At 37.6% G+C, this 23,554-nt stretch overlaps 2 protein-coding genes across 3 annotated transcripts; both read right to left on the reverse strand.

Annotated features, from left to right (window-relative positions):
- Positions 1-2,024: 2,024 nt before the first annotated feature.
- LOC146170248 (uncharacterized) lies at positions 2,025-8,056 on the reverse strand. The gene is made up of 6 exons (XM_083389316.1): positions 7,595-8,056; positions 6,246-6,426; positions 5,257-5,295; positions 4,355-4,617; positions 3,412-4,007; positions 2,025-2,877 (listed from the first exon to the last, which is right to left on the reverse strand). The coding sequence occupies exons 1-6, from the start codon at positions 7,911-7,913 to the stop codon at positions 2,512-2,514; spliced, it is 1,764 nt and encodes a 587-aa protein (XP_083245442.1). The 5' UTR covers positions 7,914-8,056; the 3' UTR covers positions 2,025-2,511.
- Positions 8,057-14,206: 6,150 nt separating this feature from the next.
- Positions 14,207-21,592, reverse strand: LOC146170249 (CD2 antigen cytoplasmic tail-binding protein 2-like). 2 transcript variants are annotated; one of them, XM_083389369.1, is made up of 10 exons: positions 21,455-21,592; positions 21,164-21,202; positions 20,228-20,315; positions 19,039-19,211; positions 18,399-18,482; positions 17,963-18,119; positions 17,353-17,501; positions 16,513-16,654; positions 14,573-14,661; positions 14,207-14,421 (listed from the first exon to the last, which is right to left on the reverse strand). In XM_083389369.1, the coding sequence occupies exons 1-10, from the start codon at positions 21,539-21,541 to the stop codon at positions 14,311-14,313; spliced, it is 1,119 nt and encodes a 372-aa protein (XP_083245495.1). In that variant the 5' UTR covers positions 21,542-21,592; the 3' UTR covers positions 14,207-14,310. The 2 variants fall into 2 exon arrangements, with proteins under 2 accessions (XP_083245495.1, XP_083245496.1); XM_083389370.1 differs by having other exon boundaries at positions 17,957-18,119.
- Positions 21,593-23,554: the final 1,962 nt, after the last annotated feature.

Consider the following 23,554-nt stretch of genomic DNA (forward strand, 5'->3'; position numbering starts at 1 on the left):
TGTGATATAATTGTAAGTTGTTTGTGATAACCCGTGTGGTACTTATCAACGAAACGCCGTTTAAAACAACTTTATAAAAAAAAACTACTACTTTTTCTCCGATTCACTTAATACTAATAACCAAAGCGCAAAAAAATCCTAAAAAACGATTTTTTGCCCTGTACGTATACCCCTTGTTGTTATGCCACCAAAGGCCATGAAATGACGGGTTAAATGTGGTTGGCCCAGGTCGATATAGTCGAGCAAACAAACGCGCAGTACAAACAGTGGCTGCGTGTCAGCTGTTCCACAGGCTGGGGGGCCTTGTTGTTGCAAGCTTAAACGTGAAAGCGGCGATTGGCCCATTTACCTGACCCATTGCGAAACGGCCAGCACCCTTTTTTGTGCCATTATTGGCAACATTTTACCAAATTACATAAAAATCGAAAGGAACTTAAAGGAAAATGACGAAAATATTAAACAGCAACCTTCGCAAGAGCTGACTTTAAAACCTGTTCAACACCTGAAGGTTCGAATTGACGCTCTAAAAGATTAGAAACTCAGATTGATAAGAATTGCGTTTCACCTTTTATAAGTGAGGTTTGGATAAATTTCAGTCACATTAACTGGTAATGATAAAAGTACGCATCGAAACGTCTGTATAAAAATGATGTCGATTTACACGACCTATTAGGCGTAGGAATTATTATCAAACTACATCACAGATCTGTACATAGTGCCCTTAAATTTACGTAAAAAGATTTGTAATCAACTAATCAACATTTAAAAAACACAATCGAAAAGGTGCAGCTTCTTTTAATTCAAAAGTGAAATAATTAATTCTGTCGGTTTTCAGAAGTTGTATGCATGCCAAATATTTTCATTTCCGCAATATTTTGACCATTTTGGTTCGCTGTTGGTTGAACTACACTATACCTTTGGCTGCGTTCACACATCGGTGGTTTTATTGCTAAAAAGTGACTGTTGGTGCGTCCTTGTCAATATTGATTTGCTAATTACACGTGCAACGAAGCTTAAACGTTGACCACCGTCTTTGTACTGTTGGTTGCTGTTTTTTTTTTCAAAACAAGAGATTACCATTAATGCATATGAACTGTTGTTTTGTCAACAAGTCTAGGGTTATCCAAATACGAGCTTCGAGTTGGATTAGACTCAAACGCGATATTTGGGCCAGGGGTCTTCAAGGTTATGAACATAGAATGTCTAATTGCAGCAAAGTGTAAAAACGATGATGGACGTCTTGCTAAATTCTATGAATTTTAACCAAGGGTATATAATTTGGCAAACCACCGCTCGCTGATATCGTAATTTTGATATCTTCACTGATTTTTTTAGAGTCGTTTTACAAAAAAACTTTTTGGTTTCAGACGAAAAATGTGTAAATCTGGGCTGTGTAACACAAAAACAATGTAATACAAACAGATTTTGTGAAACATGTGCACTTTCGCCGTAAATAAAGTTTACCCTCTAAATCAGCGGTCACTAAACTACAGCCTGTGGTTCCAATCGGCACGAAGAGTTAATTTAACCGGCCCGCAACCTATTTCCTTAATAAAGATTAAAAAAAACGGATGGAATTCCAAACTAAATTTTAACGAAATTCTAACTGAACGACAATTTATTAAAGTTTACTTTAGTTTTTGTTGCATTTCCTTCGTGCAACGACAATTAAGTTAATCAAGTTCGATAGTTTGATAATGATTTTATATCCAGCCTGCGAATATAATCCTAACAGTTATCCGGCCAGCGATGGCCAGGCCTTACAGTGATCCGTCTCTTTATAAAAAAAATTAATGATCCCTTCACTAATAAAGTGGCTTCGTTGTAAAACATGGCTCATAAGGTGTTCAATACAACTCGGTAAAGTATTTCAAGTAAGGCATGTGGGCTTTCAATTAATAAGACAGAAACATTAGTTTGCAAATCGTTTTAGTTGGCAAAAAAATTCCGGGTTCGTAGAAAGATTGATGAACATTTGGTAAGATTGCAAAGTTTTTTCATATTATGAAAAGTTTATTCAATCAAGTGCACAAGTTTCAAGATAAATTAAACCAAGCAATAATATTTTCGACAAGGTATATTTTTTAAGGTTGGTTTAAAACAAAATTAATAGGGCTTAAAGCCGGCAATGTATTGCGTATTTTCAACACAAATATGTGTGATCGTGGCACATCACAAACCGTTTACTGTGGGTACGCACAGGAAATCTCATTGTATAAAGAGTAAAAAGAAGGGAATAAAACATAAGTTTAAAACAATATAGCTACACCTAAACCAACCTGATCCCAAATCCTTTACTTCTTTAAAAATATGTTTGTTTTTGTTGTTTTTTCTTAAATATTTTGTGGAAGGAAGTAGACAAACAAAGTTCAGACATTTTTGTTTTAAAAATTAGGAATGTCGCAATATAGAAAAACGAGAGACAAAACCTTGGAAAAGGTCGATTCAATTAAACCTACAAAAGTAAGGCAGCTTAGCGTTTTTGGGTCTATTTACTTCATTAATACGTGTTTAGAGAGCGACACCTCGCACTGAAACTTGTGACTTAACCACCGTATGACATTTTGAGAAAATCGCCAGCTTCGGACGGTGCTGGCCCTCGAGCGTCACCACGCGGCGAAACGACTCGTAAGTTTCTGCCGCCAGTTGTCGCTGCCGAGCTCTCTTAAGCAGCCGAGCGGCGCAGAGATTGTCGTGGACCGGAGGAAGATCGATGGTTGGCGGTTCGATCCCCGGCCCCGGCGAGGGGACGCGACGCCTGGTGACGTCAGGAATGGTTACGTCATCGGTGCTTAGGCGACGCAACGGCGTGCCGCTGATGTGGCAGCCTTGGTGCTGGTTACTTGTGGTCACGGAGCTCTCTGTGGTGTATATTTCCTGAAATAAGAGAAACCGTTGTTATGCTCCAGCAGATCAGAAAGTGTTTCAAGGATTGTGCTTTTTCGGAATATTTTTGGGTTATGTCGTTTTTGTCTTACATAAAATTAAAATGGTCAAGATGTTGCCGCAACAGGTGAGCTTCAAAATATTTCAAAGTAACGTCAGCGCAAATGACAAGTGTTTTAAGTAAAAAAATTAATCGACACTCACATTTTTGATTTTTGTGCAATATTAGCTTTGAGCAAAACAAATACGATAAAGCATATTTTTTTGCGCAGAAAAGTAGAAAAATGACTTAAAAACAAGTTACAGAAAATGCTAAATAATGTAAAATTTCAGGCGTAATAAACCAACAAGAAACATGTAATACAATAATCGATAGATACGTAAATGACTCTATCAATGCACTAATTAAAAACTCTATTAATGCACAACACATATTTGTAGTAATTTGCAATAAAATTTGTCAAGTCCATAATACTTGGCTGTACCAACCTTTCATACTAAGAAATCAAAACAAGAAAAACACACCTGTAAAAACTTGCGCATCGACGGTTTGTACGCCAGGTTCCTGTACGACTTGAGGGGAAGCACCTGCTTGGGCCTGGGCTCGGCCAACAGCGGCTTGGTTCCGTCGGCGCCGCCCGGGGGGTGGCCGAGGTATTTCCCGTGTGGTGAATTCCCTTCGAAAGGCTGCAGCTCCCTCACAGAAGCGGCGAGCATCTCTCGGACGGTGTTAGACCTTTTGGCGAGATGACCTGACTCGGAAAGGGGACTGACTGCGTGCGAGAGGACCGATGATTGACAGCTCCGACTCGTCCCGATCGCCAGTGTTAGCGCGTCATCGTCACGCTCCGATAACTTCGACAGCCTCGAAACCCTCCTTTCTTGCAATTCTCCTGAAGCGCGATTTTCCTTTTCCCGTTCTCTGTGCGCTTTGCTCTTTTCCTCTTCCTTTTCTGCTCCCTTATCTCCCACTTCCAGGTGGCTGGTGTCCGATCCTAGGTGCTCCGGGATCGTTAGCTCCACGACGCGGCAGAGAGTCTTTTCCTGGAGGTGGATCGGGAGATCTGAAAGCCTCCGTTTGTCGCCCGAGGAGGAGTAAGTGATCTTGGGCGTCCTCAATCCTGTGTCAAAGAAATGAATAGTTTTGCGATGAATATAAACTTACAAGGTTTTCACGGTTTTCACTTTGCTGCAAAATCAGATCAATTAAACGTATAAATATAAACTTGAAAATGTATGTCAAAGCCAAATAGGTCGAGAAAATTGACAATATCTTAAAAAAGACGATTCAAAACGTACTCACTACTTGTATCATCATCAGTTAATGTGGTACAAGTGCATATAGTTTTAAAATGACGTCCATTTACTCGACCCATTTTCGACATTCGTTTTCAAGCTACGTTGCAGATCCGTGCACAGTGTACCTAAATACTTTATTTTTTCATTGCTACAAAACCAGCAACTTTACCGTTTCCCCTCTCTTGTTGTCTACTCTCCCCTCTCGCCGTAGCAAGTCTAACGAGCTCCTTTACTCCCAGACCTGAAACTGTTTGGACCGGGTAGTTGCTCATGTCCGGCAGGCGAACATGTTTTCTAAGAGGCGAGAGATTAAGGTTGTTCCTTCTCAGTCTGGCGTCGGGACTTGACAGCTCTCTCTCGTCTTCCAAATCCGGGTCCTCGGCGTCGTTCTCTCCCTCGTCCGCAACACCGCCACCCAACGGAGAAGACTTTCTGTTTTCGTATATCACTTGTTGAGTTTTTAGCGAGACACTGGTGCGCCTTCTATGCATTAAGCTTACATCTATAAACACACGTATAGTCGTATATAGTGTAGAGCAGTGGCTCTCAACCTGGGATTCCAATTTTTGCTCTATTGGTAAGCTTCTTGATACAATTTTTTGTGTACGTTAAAGTGCCATTTTTTGTTATCTTGTTATACCGGTAATGTGCTGTTTCAATCTCGTTTATTGTAACGTTATAGTTAACGAAATACGAGCAAGGTTGCCGCGAACTATTTATAATTTCTGTAGGGGCCGCGAGCCAAAAAAAGTTTGCAAAACACCGCTGTAGACACTGGCATTGAAACAAATTACAATTTTTATAAGCGAATTTTTACATAAATGTAAATTACAGGCGAATTTGAAAGCATATTCTGTACCCCGGTACACGTGTAACATACTGTCGTTTCCTGTAAGTTTGTATCCGGTAAAGTAATTTAAAAGTCGTAGTAAACATATCACAGCCAATACATACGTAGGTATTATTTTGAACGTTTCGAATAACTCTTTCATCATATTTTAACATTATTAAAAAGTATATAAAACATAACAGTGCAACAGAATATGTTTATGTAAGAATGAAATTACTTACGAGTCGGCAGAATCTTCTTCAGGCGACGCATTTAAGCGTCTGTAAAACAAATCAAGACATTACAAGGCTGCCAGTCTTGATCAAAGCTGTCAGGATTCTGTGTTCAACTACACTTAATGAACCAACAGTAACTATGTTTTTATCCTCAAAAGTATGTAATTTCTTCTGTTATTTAAAACAAAAAATATCAAATATTACTTTTTCTTATCTTTTTCAAGTTGTTTTAGACTTAGAGGACACAATGTACGATTTATTTGACGCTAAACATGCATATCCGCTTATCTTGAGAAGGCTATTTCCTTTGAATTATAAACGGAATGAAAATGAGAGTTGTATTATTTAGATATTTTCACCCTGACCTATTGGTGAATGCAGAATTTATCTTTCCTCTATTGTCGTTAAAGGATATTTATTTATTATTTTTCTTATCAGGATTTTTTAACGCCAGTTGCACAGTTAAGATACACTCTTAAAGAAAAACTTTCGTATCTTCTATAATTGTATTTCCTTTTCATATTTATATATTATCCTATGCTGGACGACATTAACATCGGGATTTCGGCTTTGAAAAGTACTGTGTTCCCACTAACTTCTCCTTACATCGCCTTAATGTTTATTTTGAGCAGTCATGTTGCAATTGAGAAGACGGAAGTACAAACAAAACGTGGATAATAAAAATATTGTGCAAAAATGTTTCATTTCGACTAAAATGTTAACTTTGACAAAGACTGCAGATTATTGATATTTCATTGTCAACATTTTATGTAATAATGTTGTTAACCGTCACTTGAGGTTTAGTGGTACATTCAAAGATCATACGACCGTTAAAAGTTCATAAAATGAGCTGTTTTGTTTCCTTTTCAGGATGTCTTATTTTGTTTTACTTTTCTGTAGTCTATGCTCTCTTTCTTACCTCTTGGGGCGTAGTGTATTGATATCTTTTCTGCACATTTTATTCCAAGTAATGTAACCCTCCAACCCCAACTCACTTGTATCTCCTCGAAAAGCGGCTGCTGCTATTGATGCCCAAACTGCTGTAGATTCTCATCACGTCCTCCTCGTTGAAGCATCCGTGGCAGGAGCACTCTTGGTGGCAGGAGGAGATCCGCATCCGGACTTCTCGATACTCGCGAATGTACCGCGAGGTGTCGCTGTGGTGCTGGAAAGAACCTGCCACGAAATTGTTTATTTTTAAATACCTTTGAAGTGATTTTTTTTACACTAACTTACGTTTACTAACTACTTCTTAAAGTTTATATGATCTTATAACACTAAAACACATGAGCATCATAGCTACTCAGTCGGTTCCTTGGTATTTGGCATTATGTTACTTGATGACTGCTATCTACAACAAAATTAAAACAATTGTGATTTCAAAATAAATAAATAAACAATTTTACAGTTTCAGAAACAATAAAACATTTCTAGAGTTATATTTTATAATAAGACTTTACATCTTTACGCGATTGTAATACAATGAACATCTCCCCCTGGGGCATTAAGGCCAAACCGCAGCCGATGTGTTTTAAAATAATTGATACACGTGAATCTCATGTTCTTTAATATTTAATCTTTTCCAAAATTAATAAAATAGGTTTATGGCACTACGTTTATGCTCATCAAGAAATATATGTCTAGTATTTTTGCGAGCATTCTTTTAGCTGCACCCATTATGACAATCTTTGTTTGTCGTATTTGACTAATTTTAAATCTGAAAATCAGGTGCACTGTTTATGTAACGACTTGACAAGCTTTCGCACAACCGTGCTTTAGCGGGTCAAAGTAGAAATGAAGGAAATCAAAATACGCCAAGTTAGAGGTAGGACACAAACGCGAGTAAGTTTTATATGACACACTAAGGAAGAACAACCAAATAGGTATTTTAAGAGTCTCTTTTTTCTTCCCTACATAATATCTTAGTGTGCCAGTATTTCACCAACTTCTAAACACATACGCACCTGGGAAAAAAGGAATTTTTTTTAGATGACACGCTCAGAAAAAATAATTCACTTTAGGTATACGGTCCCGGAATGACCGGAGGTCGTAAGTTCGAACCTCACTACAGGCTAGTTGTTTTTCTAGCCTGCCTTGCTTGCTTCATTGATCGACAGATTCGGTGAGTTTGTGATGGCTTTCGGTGTACTAATGATACGTAAGCCGTAATCGTTGGTCAAAAAGCAACTTCAGAAGGGCTAGATCACAATGGTTAACACACATATGTGTGTGCATCTTTCATTGAACATTTTAGGTATATTTTAAAAGCCTCTCGTCTGAGACTTGTTTTTTTGATAAAATTTCTATATGCCAGTATTTCACCAACTTCTAACCACATACGCACCTCGAGAGGAATTGCTTCCGCTTTCCGTTGGCGAGTTCCGCGTTTTCCGCAAAGATACGCCGTTTCTTCCGTTGTCCTTGCGTTCCTTCTTTTTCGTCCCTTCTTTACTTCCGACTTTCTTCGATCCCTTTTGGTTCGAGTTTCTCCTCTTCTTCTCTCTAATCCTCTCTTCGTCGTTCCAAGGAGCGAACGGACTCGCGGATCTGTGTCTTCCGCTGTTCCGCGGACGCGGGAGCCTCGGTCCACAGTGTTCCGCACATTCCATGAGCTGTTCCGCAAACTGGCTGTCCGCAAAGTGTTCGACCTCGTCTGGCGCCATGATTTATATGTTGAGGTTATTCTTATTTTTCTGTTTACGTCATTGCTGAATGAAAAGTTTTACCAGGGTAGATTTTTCCAAAATTCACCAGGTAGGTTTTTCAATTCAGTGTTTACCACTCTTTAAGTTTGTTTTCATTCTTATAAAACAGCTGAAATTATCGTAATAATATTTTGTGGTGTTAATAAGGGAAAAAAAGGATTAAAACGGATGAACTCAGACACTGCGTTTAACTGCAGAATCTCTCATTCAACTACGAATATCACAGTACACCAACAATCCAACACATAAAGTCACAGCTCTCTGTGTACTTAACACTTTGGGAAAACGAAAGCTAATAAATAATGCCAATAAAACGCCTAAAATTGACAGATCCAACGTGTTTATCATACAGGAAGGGTTAGGCGTCCTCTAACAATGTAATATAAAATTTAAATCTTACTTATACGTTTTTAAATTACAAATTGTTTAATTACAAATATATATCTGAAAAGGCATTCATTTGTGTATAAAGCAAAAGACTAAAATCTGCAATATTACAAAGTTTTCTAGATTTTGCTACTGAAATGATTTGATTTGCGTTAAAAATGATTGATTTGCGTTTACGTAAAACTCTTATAACTACGCCGTTTTTATGTCTCTCAAAATATATGACCAATTCGACTTCAGGTAACATAGAATCAAAATAAGCTGTGAGCATTTCCTAATTGAGTTAAAATTCTTACAGGCAAATCGAAAGTAAATTGTAACTTTGATGTTGGAGCCGGCGACATCCAAGCCGCAATTTAGAATCGCGCAACCATAACTTGCGATAGGATACAATCACAGTTCAGTAGCGGAGAGCGTATATAGGGGTGCGCTTTGTAGCGAATGCGCCTTTAGGAACAGTTCGGGTCGAGCGTATCTGTAAATAAGGGGTTACTGCGGTCGTCACATATCGCTGGCCAGATTGTAACCTAATGCCCTCCATTGTTATCACGCATACGACTTGCGAATCCTATGGCAATCGAAAGCGACTAAGAGTGGACCGTTTTAGGGCAGACTAAGGGTATCAATTTGGTCTGGAACTCAGAAATTGGCTCGCCGGTTGGCATGTTAGCTAATGACCCATCGGCGTCTAAGGTTGAACTGTAACCAGTTTGTTAATAGGGAGAGTTAAGTCATCATTTTTGGAAACTCCGTGACCAGTTTGGCCTTCAAACTTCACTGAAATGAATCTATGATGCAATTATGAATAAACCAAACTTGACTGATCTATGTGGTTCATTTGTTTAGAGTGACCTGGGAATCAAGAGTATAAAAATCCTGTATTGTCGCGTCCCAAATGCCGAAAATAACAAAAAACAATAAAAAACTGTCCCTATTTACCTTGCGACAAAATCACTATGTCTGACTTTTATAACTTTTAATATACATATGATATTATTTATGTGTATCAGCCTAACCCAATTAGTACGGTCTGAAATACACTGACTCATTGAAGTATACATGTAACGTTCTTAAAGCTATTTTGTCCTGAATCGTCAAATTAACGATGATGAACGAGCAAGACCTGATGTCATTCTGCCACTACGACCATTGTATGCGCGAAACACCTCACACAACAACACTAGTATTGTAATTCGGTCGGGATTTATTGTGAAACCCTTATCATCGGCGCATCTCTTTTTGGCTTATACCGCTAAAGCGACCTCCATTGAAAGTTAAGCACCCTTGAGCGACATAACGCCCCTCTCAACGACAGCTATTGGAGTAATCGCTGCTATGCAACAACAAATGTTGATCATCACTACAACTTGTACATAAAGTTGAACATGTGTGCAAAAACAAATCCACGACCGATATATTTGCTAATACTTTCTAAGCACATAACTCCTTCACCTATAGACAGCTTAAACTATACTTGTACATGTGTGCGACAACAAATCCATGACGGATATATTGGCCAGAAATTTCTAGAATCACACAGCCCTTTTCTTGACAGCTTAAGCTACTAAACAGTTTTTTTGTACTATTGTGCGAAGAGAAATCCATGGCTGATAACTGCTAGTAATTTCTAAAAACACACAACCCCTTGACCTATAGAAATCGTTAAGCGCTAAACAGTTTTTTTTTATCCATGATTAATACTGCTTATAATTTTTACAAGCACACAGCCCCTTTGCCTATAGTCAGCTTAATTACTAAACAGTTGTTGGTTCTCCTGTGCGAAAAAAATCACGACTGGCATTTTTTACAACAAAGTTCCCACATGCAAACAGTTATTGTAAATAATTCCTGGAAGTACATAAACCCTCCCCTAGGAAACTACCTTAGGTTTTTTTATGTCTGCACTGCTGCAAACTTAATTTATTGCTTAGTTTTTGTTTTGTACATAAATGTCGGTGGCCTTTTCTCTGGGATCCTTACTTACTTTTCCCATAAATTTACTAAATTAAATTTTCTTAATAACGAACAAAAAACACAGCTAAGTTAGATATAAATCGTGACGAAAAACAATTTATAGCAGATTCGGAGTATAGGACGAGTAGTTTATTTATTTTACAAGCTGGCAGAAGCACCTTAGAAACTCAAATTCTTTGTAGACCTTCGTGTGTTTCGCTCACCTGTTTCGAAAACCAAATACTGTCAAGTATACTGCAACTTAGTATCTCGCTGCTTTTTAACAAGCTGCTAACCGAAATTTGTAACTGAATTAGGCTAATTTAGCTTAAAATGTTTTGTAGAACAATCTGAAGGCCGGATTTAAAGGCAAAACGTGACGAGTCTAGACTGTGGGCTGTAAATTACACACGCTTGATTTAAAGCTATAAAAGTTTTAAATATCCGGCGTCATAGCAAACTAAAAATACGAAATAGTAAAAGCAATTAGAATCGTACCGCTGTATTTAATCGATAAACCTGGCGGAAGCGATATTAAATTGTTCAATCGATAAATCTTGCCGTTAACATAAAGCCTTTCGACTTCTATAGGCACAATGATTTTTAGAATAAATCAAAGTTTATACGAATTGATTACAAAGCGTTAAATATACTTCAGTACGGGCTTTGATATATATTTTACACCCTTACATACAAGCTTTTTTGTGCTAACAGCTAAAACCAGCTTCCTGTAATCACAAAATAGCCGCACCAGCTGTAAAAAGCTCGCGCGATCAAAGACGACTGCCGGTTGGAAAAAAATCACGTTCTCAACCTGGCTACCACAATACGAAGGCCTTCATAAGGCCAAACAAACCGCACGCCGACCATTGCGCACCTATGTTGACATGCCTTGTCATAACAAGGGCAGATGATGCTGGGACACACGACCGACCGACGATGGCAAGCAAGTGTATTGGGCCTTTGACGCACTTTGCGGTCGTTTTTGTTGACTTAGGCGCGAATTGTTGCCGATGCGAGATAGCTGATGGAATCATCCGGCGGTTTTGGACCGTTAGCGGTGTAAACAGGCGGTCGTGTGATTAACGTTAAGGACAAACCTCCGATAAGAGTCTGGCATTTTTTTCGTAAATTATAGTCTTGACGATATCCAGAAATGTACCCACCTCCTATTGTCCTAAATATACTATAGACCAGGGGTCGGCGAGTTTTTTCTAGTCGCGGGGCAAAACCAAACTCAGAAAGGTCTCCGCGGGCCGCACAAAATGATAACTAAGAATTGTGTTATTTTCATGTTAGAACAACTGTAAATCAGCCGGGCCTCGGATCGTTTTTGCCCTTAAAATAATGTGTTTAATTACGTTTACGAAGGCAGTCAAGTGTTGGCGCAAAACGTGAAAAAAAGCGTTGGTTTGGTTTAAAATTTGAGTTCACACGTCGTCATCCATACTACTAATAAAAGTGTAATAGGAGTAATTTTACGAAACGCGATAACATTTAAAGTTAATCTAGGTCGATGTTTGTTAGTTTTTAAGTCAAGCGAATTTTTTTAGGGTATTCTGGCATTTCTTTTAAATTTCTTGCAAGTTTTTATTACATTGCCGAAAATAAAAAAAAATGGTAAAAAAAATATATCTCCAACATTTTGAATACGTTTTCCGTGACGCACTTAGCGGCCTTCCACGGCGCAACGGTAAAGAAGCGTTGGCCTTGATGAAAAACACAGCAGCAAAACGTAAACAAACAGGACGTAGAATGATGGTTCGCGCGTAAATTTTTTGCACTTACGTAGTTAAAATAGTCAAAAAGCATGTGAAATCGACTCGTGTCTAATTTGTGAAAAGCTGGCGGGCCGGATGAATTACATCGGCGAGCCGGATCCGGCCCGCGGGCCGTAGGTTGCCGACCCCTGCCATAGACTGTGATTGTGTTTTGGTCGGAGATCAGCTTTAAATGAAAAGCTTTATTATTCCTACAAATTTCCAGGCATAAAAAATACAACCGAATAAGCTATACGTCCAAACAGTTAGATTTAACTTATGGAAACTTCAAGATATGCGTACGGAAATAAAGGGTGCTGGGCGATTTTTCCCCGATAGCCCGATAGTTCTGTCATGGCCGAGGTCATAGGTTTGAATCTATAACAGCATAATATAATTTTTGGTTGCAAATCCTTTCGAGATGGGTAAGCTATTCCTTTCTACACACCGCAACAAGTCAAATAACAATATATAACTGTTGGATACATGTCATAAACGTTTTCAATACTCACAACAACCTAAAAAAAATCTAAAAAAAAGCTGTGTTGAGAAAACACTCGACAATTCTTGTAGGCTACATCCAAGTGATTTTATTTCCAACTAACCATATGGCAGTCGGCACTATTTTGGGCACGAGCAACATACACCCCTTACGTTTGCACAAACGCGAGGACTAATTTGTCCCTAAATGCCCGCTGTTGTAATTTAATAAAACTTTCACACGTGTACCTACTTACGTCAGGGGTTCAACAATATTTTACAGCTGACTATACCATCAAAGCATTGCGATAAAAGCCCTAACACAGTTTTTTTAAAACGTAACATTTGCTAAATACCTTTATTTTGACTATAAGTGCTAATTTCTTCTCTGTCTAACTCACATTGCCACAACCTTGAACTATTACGCACAAAATTCTGCCCGTTAACTACATTTAAACCTCGGCTGAGAAACTACGAGACAAGAGATCAGCCCGTTCCAGCGTAGAAAGATACGGTATTGTGACGCGTGCATAGCGGCCATTGTTTCGTCAGTATTTACTTCGCGGCACCGACGCATCGCCCCGGACATCCGAGATGGGGGGAAACGCGATCGTCGCTCGGCTTTGTTACGTCACAGGGACGCTCCGCCCTCTTCGGATTTAAAGGTCCCCTTTTTAACACGACTTCAAAGCTACAGGAACTACTTCTTATGCATCGTATGGGAAGAAGATACGCTTTTCGTCTTTTTGCTAAGGTTTTTGATTTGTGTATGCCAGTGGTCGGCAATTGTGGATTTTTGAGCAATTTTTAGTGTTCCGTGGACTATTTTGTAATAGTTATAGTTTTGTAATGTAGCCGTGGGCCGCGTGATACAGTACATTCACTGTTGTATTTTAAAAATGGTGTGGCTAAGGTTTATTTTTGCTGTTTGTTGCATCATAGGGCCAGAGTGCTACACACGCTCCAAAAAAATCTACTTTATTAAATCGTTTAAGACCAAAGACACTATGCATACTATGGAATGTTAATTGCGCCGTGTGACTTAAACGCTACAAAGTTACTTTTTTAGTAACTGAGACTATAAACATTTCATCTAGGTAAAATGGTAGTAATTTTTATCGTTATTCTACTTAGTTTTCCCTTCGACAGTTTTTTGTTATGGAAATAAACATCTTAAGGCGATGTGAGCAAAGTTTTTAAAGAATTAAAAAACTTGTAAGTTAATACAGGGTAAGCGTAAGCTTTACCAATAAACTAACAATGTTCACATTTTGTCCAACAACATTTTCTTAGTTTAGTAATCTTCCAAGGTTTCACACATACTTCTGGTTTATGGATCATTCTTGAGGCTAATATATGTAATGAAAAGGGAAGCAAATTTTGCTGCGATTTTTGGCAACTTTAAGGGTACATTACCTGTCATGTAAAAAAATTAATAATAATTTTTATAAAAAATAACTTGTAAATTTTTACTCTGTAGCTGGTACATAAAAGGTGAGCTTTATATTTTTTCACAAAAAAATTAGTTTTAATAGATGAAAATTGCAAATGGTAGACTTCCTTGTTAGGTCTTATAAACTTAAGTTCACATCCTATAGCATAACCTTGACAAAGCCACACGAAATCCGCTCGTTTTTGTTTTTACAAAATGTCAAAAGTACAAAACACGATTTGGCGCTGTCGCTAGGAGTCGCCCTCGGGCGGGTAGCGATCACGTGACAAACGCAGTGAATATGAATTAATCAAAGCAAGGCACTGAGAAAGTTTTGCTTGTTTCAGTCATAAAGATCGAAGTCTATTCTTTTTGCGTTGTAGAAAGGGGCATCCCCACCACCATACTTCCGAACTTTGACCTTGTCGTTGAAAAATCCTTCGTTTTTCCAGCTCTGTGAAAAAAAAGGCAGGGTTAAATCAAAACCCAGTGATAACCAGGAGGTTTATACACACTGTACTGTCGGTCGTTGCGGGTTTTATCTGTAAAAACCTTTATAGCGATTGATCTAACAACAGGCGAAAACCGAGTGTCTTGGTTCTTACCGTCATCTGGTCGCAAGTGAAGGGACCGTAGACCTCTTTGTCTTCCTCACTCCACTTGTACTCCCATCTCACTGCTTCGTCGCCTCCACCTGCAAATAACAAGCATCATTTATCGAGCGCCTTATAGTGAGACGGTTAAGACACAGAAATATCCGAGGGTACAGCAACTGAAAAACGTAGCCAGAAGATCAAGCAGATCGCATTTTTTAATAAAAAAAGCTTACAACTAGAAATGACGTCATTGGTATTTGCATTTTTTCCGGGTTTTTAGGGCACAATTTACGTTAACGTTATGAAGTTCAGTTACCTTCAGTTGTAATACTACCTTTCCAGGTAGATACAACTGTGTCTGATCGCATAACATCATTTATCGAGCGCCTTATAGTGAGACGGTTAAGGCACAAAAAATCCGAGAGATGAGCAATTGCAATCCGTAGCCAGAAAATCAAATTGAGAGTGCGAGCCACAATCAAGTCAATGAAAAAGTAGCTTACAACTAGAATATCCGATACTTGACAGTTTCATTTCGATCCCCGATATTTTAGACAAAATTATCGCGATCTGATACCGAATGACGTCATTACTACACCCAAACAAGCAAAACATGTGAAATTGAAACGAATTTTTCAGACTTTTTAAGGCATAATTTGCGTTTGCGGTAGAAGTTCAATTACCTCCAGGTGTTAACCTACCATTGTTTGATAATAACACCTTTCAATGTAGAAATAACTGTGGTAGATCGCAAATCATGGACAAAGCTCCGAAGTTAATTAGGATGGGAAGTGATACCACTATAGTATCGGATGAGCACCGATACTACCACTTGGCATTGGCTATCGGCTACGATCCGATATTATCGGACATCACTAAGCACTAATCAGGGCTGCGGAGTCGGTTAAAATTAACCCGAATCGGATTACGACCCCCCCCCCCCCCGCCCCCCCCCAAAAAAACCCGAGTCTGTCTCCAGCCAATTGTGCGATTTTGTCAAGTCCGACTATACAGCCTGTATGTCACCCATTAACAACAACTAAAATTAGGTGGATATTCAGCAATCCACTTATAAGGGTGTCATACAACTCCAACACATAATACATGGTTGGAAAATAATCAAGCATATATTCTATTCCACCTTTACAATTTACGAATTGCGGCCATACCAGTTTCGAAATTTCCTACTGCGCATGAGAACGAAGGACTCGGGAAGTCTTACGTGGCCTTACTCGAGTCCCGAGTCCGACTCCAGCAAAACAAACCGACTTCGCAGCCCTGCTTAAAAGTGACTATATGCAGAATGCACTGAGAGTTTTAGTACACAGGTGTAAAACGTTTGCTACTCACTCTGGTTTTCGACCTTGGTTTCTAATTAACTTATGTTAATTACAGTAGGGCAGGGGTTCTTAAACTTTTTTTGACGCGGACCCCTAAACATTTTTTTGCTTCGTGTGGACCACGGTAGGCCAGAAATTCTTAAAAGCGACGTCATAAATTGGCGTCACAATACAAATAGACCTCAGAAATCTGTAGTTTTCAGTCCACAAAATGTAAAAATAAAATAGAGTTAAAATGCATTCAGTGCAAAAACCTTTGATTTTTAGTTAAACCCCTTACTTAAAAAAATTGATTACTTCTTAAAAGGCACTGGTATTTCGATTAGACCTTCATGGACCCCCTAAAACTAGTTCACGTATCCCCAAGGGGTCCATGGACCCCCTAAAACTAGTTCACGTATCCCCAATGGGTCCATGGACCCCAGTTTAAGAACCCCTGCAGTAGAGAAAGCGATACCACTCTAGTATCGGACGAGTACCGATACTAGCACTTGGCATCGGGTATCGGCTCCGATCCGATATTATCGGTCATCCCTTAAAGTGACAATCGCTTGTTCGCAGAATGTACGCTGAATTTCAGTACACAGGTGTCGAACGTTTGCTACTCACCCGAGTTGTCGGCTTTTGTTTCTGACTCGTCCTTCTTTTCGGGTTTGTCGAGTTTGGCCGAGTCGATATTGTCGGCGAAAATGTCGAGTGCGTCATCGGAGTCGACGTCATCGGGAATGTCGGCCGACTTGGACACTTTAAACTAAGAGAGAAAATGGTTTGCTTAAAATGTTAAGGTGTGGTGCGAATAAAGCTGATCGTTTTACAGAGGCGCGGACTAGGACTCTAGTTTAGAACTTTTTTATGCAAGTGTTTTTTTTAGATTAGTTGGCGTTTATTGAACGATGCGTTAACCCAGGGTTCCTCAACTTTTTTGTGGCAACACAAACATTAGGCTTAAGTATGACAGCGAAGCTTTGGCGATCCAAAAAACTTTTTATAAGTTAACAAAACATAAGCCCTTAACATAAATAAATTCGAATTTAAATAACACGAACCATGTTTACGAATTTACCCAACCTTTTCCGAAATTAAAAATCTTCTAAAACCAATCTTAATGAAACTAACCCCATGAGCTAGTACAGTCGGCGACCTGGCCAAATTAAACAGCTGCTAAATTTAGGTCGTAAGCTATAAGTTAAGAACACTGTGTTAACCTGATACTAATGAGAGTTGGCGTCTCATATTTGCCTATTAAAGAAGCCATCTGTTTTTCAGTTGTTTAGCAAATTTGTTTGAGCATTAATGTTACGTGCTTCTGATAAAAAAAAATACGTACTCTAATTAATTTGGTATAATTTTGAAAGTAGAGGTGGTATAACGGTAAACATGACCACACACTAAAAATACAATGGCAATGAAAAATCTTTGGCAAACTAAAACTGCCGTAGCCCCTCTCACCGAGTTTAGTTTGTGCTGTAGTTTCTCGAAGGTGTCAGTGTAGACGTCGTAGTGTCCGGCTCCTGCCATCTGATCCGCAAGCTCCGTCAGTTGCAGGAATCGATTTTTCATTTCTTCCTCGTCAGCTCCAGTCTTGTCACTGTCCTCCACTAAACACAACGATAGTAATTGACATAAGATCAGAGCACAGCTGTTAAAATTATAGCGAAAATCTGATATAAGAAGGATTTTCCATGTCTCCATCGTAGCAAAACAAGTAAAAATCAACTTGGTACTTATTTACATAAGTTAACCATAAAAGTCTGCAATGTATAATTTTTCGTATTTCTTAATTACAGCCAAAATGACTTTTATTTTTTCTTAATTACCTCAAAATATAAAAATCTTGAAATTATTGACAGAGTTCCATGATTTTTTGGCAAAAAAAACCTGTCAAATACACTTATTTTAATATATATTCCAAAAAAAATTGTAGAATATTTTCAATGACAAATGAAACGTGTAAGCCAATTAAGAACTCAATTTTAAGCTTTCATCCAAAAAATATATTTTTAAACAACTTCAGAAGCTTTCCAGATAAATATTAATCTACAATATCAACAACTCATACTTGGAACTTCGTCGTCAGCTTCAAGATCATAAACCTTCTCTCTCTTCCATGATCTCTGCTTCGATTTCTTCTTGTTTTTATCGGATCCGCCGAGGCGTCGGAGGCTTTTGCTCACCGTTTCTCCCTTGTTCATCAGTTTTACCATTTCTTCAAGAATCTTTCATTTATGAAAAACACTATTTAGTTAGACGTACATAAATTAATAAAGAGTTATTCGAAAAGTTCAAAATGATACTTATTATTTTTGTCTGGGCTTTTATATTCGTATTACGCCCTACTACAACCTCCAACCATTATGCTCCAAACTTATTTAGTTGTTGTGGAAAAAAGGGACATTAACACCTTGCAAACATTTTTCATATATTTTTTTTGAGGGATACCAATTTTATTGATTTAAATTTTAGAGATTTTCTTTAAATCTATGACAAAGTCCTACCTTCACTTCATCAAAGTCGACCGGTTTGTCATCATCAGTCATCATTTCTTCACTTTCATTGTTTTTCTTCTTCTTGATTTTGACCTTTAAAACAAATTAAAGTTAAGATGATCAGAACAATCTTGTTTTCTAGAGAATTACTAATTGATCTAGCCCAGTGGTTTAACTTGTGATACATTTAACACAAATGGTATACAAGAGGTTTTTAGGTCTTATGCTGCTTGAAACAAAAATGCAAGTGCAATACTATCGAGGTTGCGGTTAAATATATCCACATTAATGACACACAATGAAAACACTGCACTTAGTTTTCTAAATTCATTTTCTCGGTTTTAAAATAAATAAATTAGCTGATGCAAATCGCAGGCGACAGATATAAGAGCATAGAATGATTTAATATGCAAGAAACCGAGAACATAATCCAAACCAACAAAATATTTTTTAACTTGAGTTAATTTTTTTTTAAATTGCATTAAGGACTAAAAGATGCTCCAGCTCCAGTACCACCAGGACCAGAAAAAAAAGGTTGAGAAAAAACATTGCTTGAATCTCCCCATATAGCCGATGGTAAAGGAATAGAAAACATTTCACAATGTGTAGTTACCCAGTCTATGTTAATAGAAAACATGTTTGTAGTTACCCAGTCGATGTTGTCGAGCCAGTTGTCGTGGATCTCTTTATCTTTGTTAAAGTGATAATGGCCGGTCGTGTCAAAGTCCCCTTCCTCCATTTCTTCCTTGAGGTTGAATGGAGTGATCCTGCATCCCTCGTCCTCCTCGTAAGCCTTTTCGTAATTCTCCTCATCTTCAGCACCTGGAATTCAGCAAGAGAAGAACAATCCCTATTTACCGGTCTGGTGAGAAGGTTAAACCATTTGAACGGTCCGCAAGCAATTTCTCTTGGGGGAAAATTGGCAAAATAAGATATGCATATTTTAATAATTGGTGTAGATTTTGAGAAATGAAAAATTAAGAGCTTGAACAAAATGGTTGCATTTTTGGACATATTTAGAACTTTAAAAAAAAAATTAAGAGGGCAGTCACCGGGTAAGGACAATCACTATTTACTGGTTTGGTGAGAAGGTTAAACCACAACTAACTGTCAGTAAGCAATTTCTTTTGGGGGGGAATTGGTGAATTAATATATATATATATATACTTCAAGAATGGATGTAGGCCGGAAAAATCAGGGTGACTAGGTGTAATAAAGATCAAAAGTGCACCCCGCCATTATAACCTATGATGGAAAAAATGGGTGCTTGTTTATTTTCTAAGCGTGCAGGCCTAGTCTGTTGAAAAAAATCATGGTCACATTTGCCATCGTGACGGACAGTAAGCATTTTCTTTTGGGGGGAAATTGGTGAATTAATAGATGTACATTTTAATAATTGGTGTAGAAATCAAGAAATAAAAAATTAAAAGCTTGAACACAACGGTTGCATTGTTAGACATATATATAACATTGCTAAAAAAACTAGGAATAATACAGGGGTTGATTTGGGATCAAGGCCTATGACTCTGTGAATTTTGACAGTTAGATTACAGTCCTGGTAAAACCTTAAAAAAAATTAACCTTTACCAAAAACAGTAGGCAGTCAAACCATATTCCTTTCGTAGTCAAACAAATTAATTCTACTTTTCAAAGGGCCGATAAAGTCCACTTCAAATGGATTTCAAAAAAAATCAGCTGGGAATTTAGAGTTCCGGTTGGTAGTTTTTGAGATAGCCGAAAATTTGTAGGCAAAATCAACTGGAATGTAATTAGAAATTAAGCCTCGTCTATAAGTGGGTAAAGTACTTTTTTTACACTCATAAATTAACTATAACCACCTTCAACATCTTCTTCAGTGAGCTTCTTATAATCTTCTTTTTTCTTGCGATCTTCATCTTCCTCATCGCTGTCAAGACTGTGATCTTCCTACAACCAAGAGAAAAAACGTGTTTCCTTCACATATTTATAGGGACGGTCATATTTCAGATAATTTTGCAAATTTTACAAACCAAGGCACCGAACGTGGGTGTGCAGAGCGTTTTTTAGAAACTCTGGATTTCTGGCAGGGTGTCAAAACTTAATGACCAAGTTTGCGCATAATTTGTGTGCAATTTTATTGCCCAAAGGCACTGTAAGTTATACTATGCTAAATGGTTTGTTTCAGTGATAATGTGCAACAGCCGAAAACCAGTTATCTAAGAGGTCAATTTTTTGTGTGATTAATAAGTATTTTTGCACTGGTTAGAAAATATCCAAAATGACTTATTACCGAAAACTATTAAAATGGCTCTTGTTTGCTGAATTAAAAGTTTGTGTAATTTAACGGCAATTTTTTATATAAAATGCATGGCTGGAAACGCAGCAGAGTGGGCAACTGTTTTATGAATTAAAACTTTGCTATGTGGTATACAAAATTTAAAGTAATGTAGATATGTGTTTTTTGGATAAGATAACTTGGCATATAAATGCTAACACCTATTAAAAACTACTTGAATAAAATACTGGCGCTCTTTCACTATTGTAAGTAAAAATTAATAAAAAAATTGTTTTCTTCAAATGCCGTTTACCACAACACATATTGTTTGGGTTAGGGTGCGGGTTAGCCGTTGGTTGAGGGTGGGTCAAGTAATATTATGTTTATTATTAATAATAACTTGACCCACCCTCACCCAAACGCTAACCCAAACAATATGCGTTGTGGTATGCGGTATTATTTATTTTTTTTTTGCATAACTTTTCACGTACAATAGTGAAAGAGCGCCAAAATACTTTACCTTAAACCTTGAACCTGGGCCAGCAATTGTTGGGTCAACCTAAAAACAATAGGATTTTTAAATCGATAATATTTATACAGAATAAGTTTTAAAACATGTCATTTGTAACATGCATAACTCAATAAGTACAATGGGATGTAAGTTTACTACAAATACGAAAGTACATAAAGTTGTTTGCTGTATAACGGTTCTATAACGGTTCTTATGAGCTACTGTTAGTCATAACATATAAAACATAGACTTGAAAGTTTATTTAAAATAAAGAATTTAATTCTAAGGTCTTTAACTTACTTTGGAGGTGGAGGGCTTAACATTATCTTCTAATCGCGCGGCTTTCGTTGCAATCGACTCCTCGTCGAAACGAACCCGTTTCGACATTGTTATACAATGAATATTTGATTAAATGTCCTTTTTAAAAAGCGTTAAAGCTTTTAATTGTTTATGTAAGGAAAGTTTTATTCGTGATACGGTTGAGTAGTTTTGTTGTTTAGCGCGAAAAAGATTACAAGAGAGCGACACGCGATATGCGACTCGACGTAAATTTTGCTGTTTTTGCTTTTCTTCTTAATGTTGTTTTTAGGTTAATCGTTTGACTAACTAACAACAAACAAGAGTTGTTTTAATAAAATTGGTCAAGGAAGGTCAAATTACTTTACAAAATTTGTCAAGCGAACGCAGCCTCTAAAAATTGCAATTGCGCCACCAACGTAAAGATGGCTTTGTTTTTTACAACATGAGCAGCAATTTTTTAATAAATCTGAAGAAACAACAGTCCGCAGCGGAAACACTGTGTGTCATTCGGGCACAATGTACGTCATTCTTTAGGAGCAAATAAAATTGGCTCGTTGCCACTCCTTTGGCTTATAGACTGTGAATGACCTGTGTAAATAAACAATCCGTTTCAAAATTGGATTGTAGACAGCATTAGAAACTTCGTTTTAAAAACATAGGCTTGTGGCCGATTTAAAAACAAAGTTAAACGCTGTGCCCTCCCTTAACAGTTAAGAACTCTGCAATTTTTGTTTGTTAGAATGAAAGCCTACTTCACGTTTGGTTAGAAATATTATAAATGTAATGGAAAAACATGATTGCAGGGCATTTGTAACCGTTTTTATAACATTATGTAGTCGTTGTGCTTTACCTGAATCTAACGTAATGTAGCGGCGTAAATTTTGGCGCACGTCATACGCAACAACAAATGGCACACACTTGACGCCAATACAATTACTGTATTATATAGCCATTGAAAACGAATCACTATTTTTGGAAGAAAGTTCACACCATTGCAACAACTAAAAACAGTCATTGTGTTATAATGCCAGAATAAAAAACCTTAAACTCACAGTGTTGTAATGGCTTAGGCATAAGCCAATTACTTGACCTAAGTGCACTTAAATCATTGTTTTTAAATGACTTTACTTTACTCAATTCTTTTGCAAAAATGAGTTGACCTGACTTAAGTCTTTTGAACAAAAGGTTTGACTTGGACTCAAGTCTTAACGAAATGACTTGGGTAAAAAATTAATTGCTTTCATTGCAATTTTTGTATTTATCCTTATATTTGCACTTAAAACAATTTGCTTGCTATATGTTGCGTTTACGTTATGTTTTACTTGCGTTATTGCTCATAATCGGACGAGTTTACCAGTTTTAATAGTTTCAAGTTTAATTTTAATGGAAAGGACTTGACTTGAAGTTGACTTGCTATAATAATAAGAATAATGACTTGACTTGGACTGGGAACTTGTGACTTATTCGAAAGAATTGAACTTAAACTAGTTTACGAATGACTTGAATGGGACTTTTTGTTTACAACACTGAAAACTCACGTATCATAGGGTTGCCTCGTTAGTTCATTGTGATAATAGCGAGGCGTGGAAATATCACTTGTTAATAACATGTTGGGTTCACGCCCACATTGAGCGCGGATGTTAATGTGTAGGTTGCGTTTGTAAGGGCACGCGACGGACAATATGACAGGGTTTTAATTTGGTGATATTTCTGTAAGGCACGACAGCAGTAAAATTATATGTTATCAGCCTTATTACGAGATTGTTATATTCTGCAGGGCTTAGCAAAAATGTAGGATTATTTTGCTTATTTTACTTATATTAATTGAAAATTAGTAGGGCCTATGAATCGACATAACGTATTCTTCATGAATATTCCATAGGACAGACCTGGGCCAAATACGCCCGCTTTTTTGCGTTATGTTTTGCGCCATTTTGACGTTTTTGTAGTCTGAAGTTATAAAATAGTGTCGACTAGATAGACGGTAATAAGATACATTAGAACACAAGAGTAGAAACAAGAGTATAGGGCTTGTTTATCTTACTTTATCAGGGGGTGGACTCCGGCATAACCCAAAATTAAAAAATTATGTAAATGTTT

The sequence above is a fragment of the Ascidiella aspersa genome, chromosome 1 (genome assembly GCF_963924565.1).
Source record: "Ascidiella aspersa chromosome 1, kaAscAspe10.2, whole genome shotgun sequence".
NCBI classification, from domain to species: Eukaryota; Metazoa; Chordata; class Ascidiacea; order Phlebobranchia; family Ascidiidae; genus Ascidiella; species Ascidiella aspersa.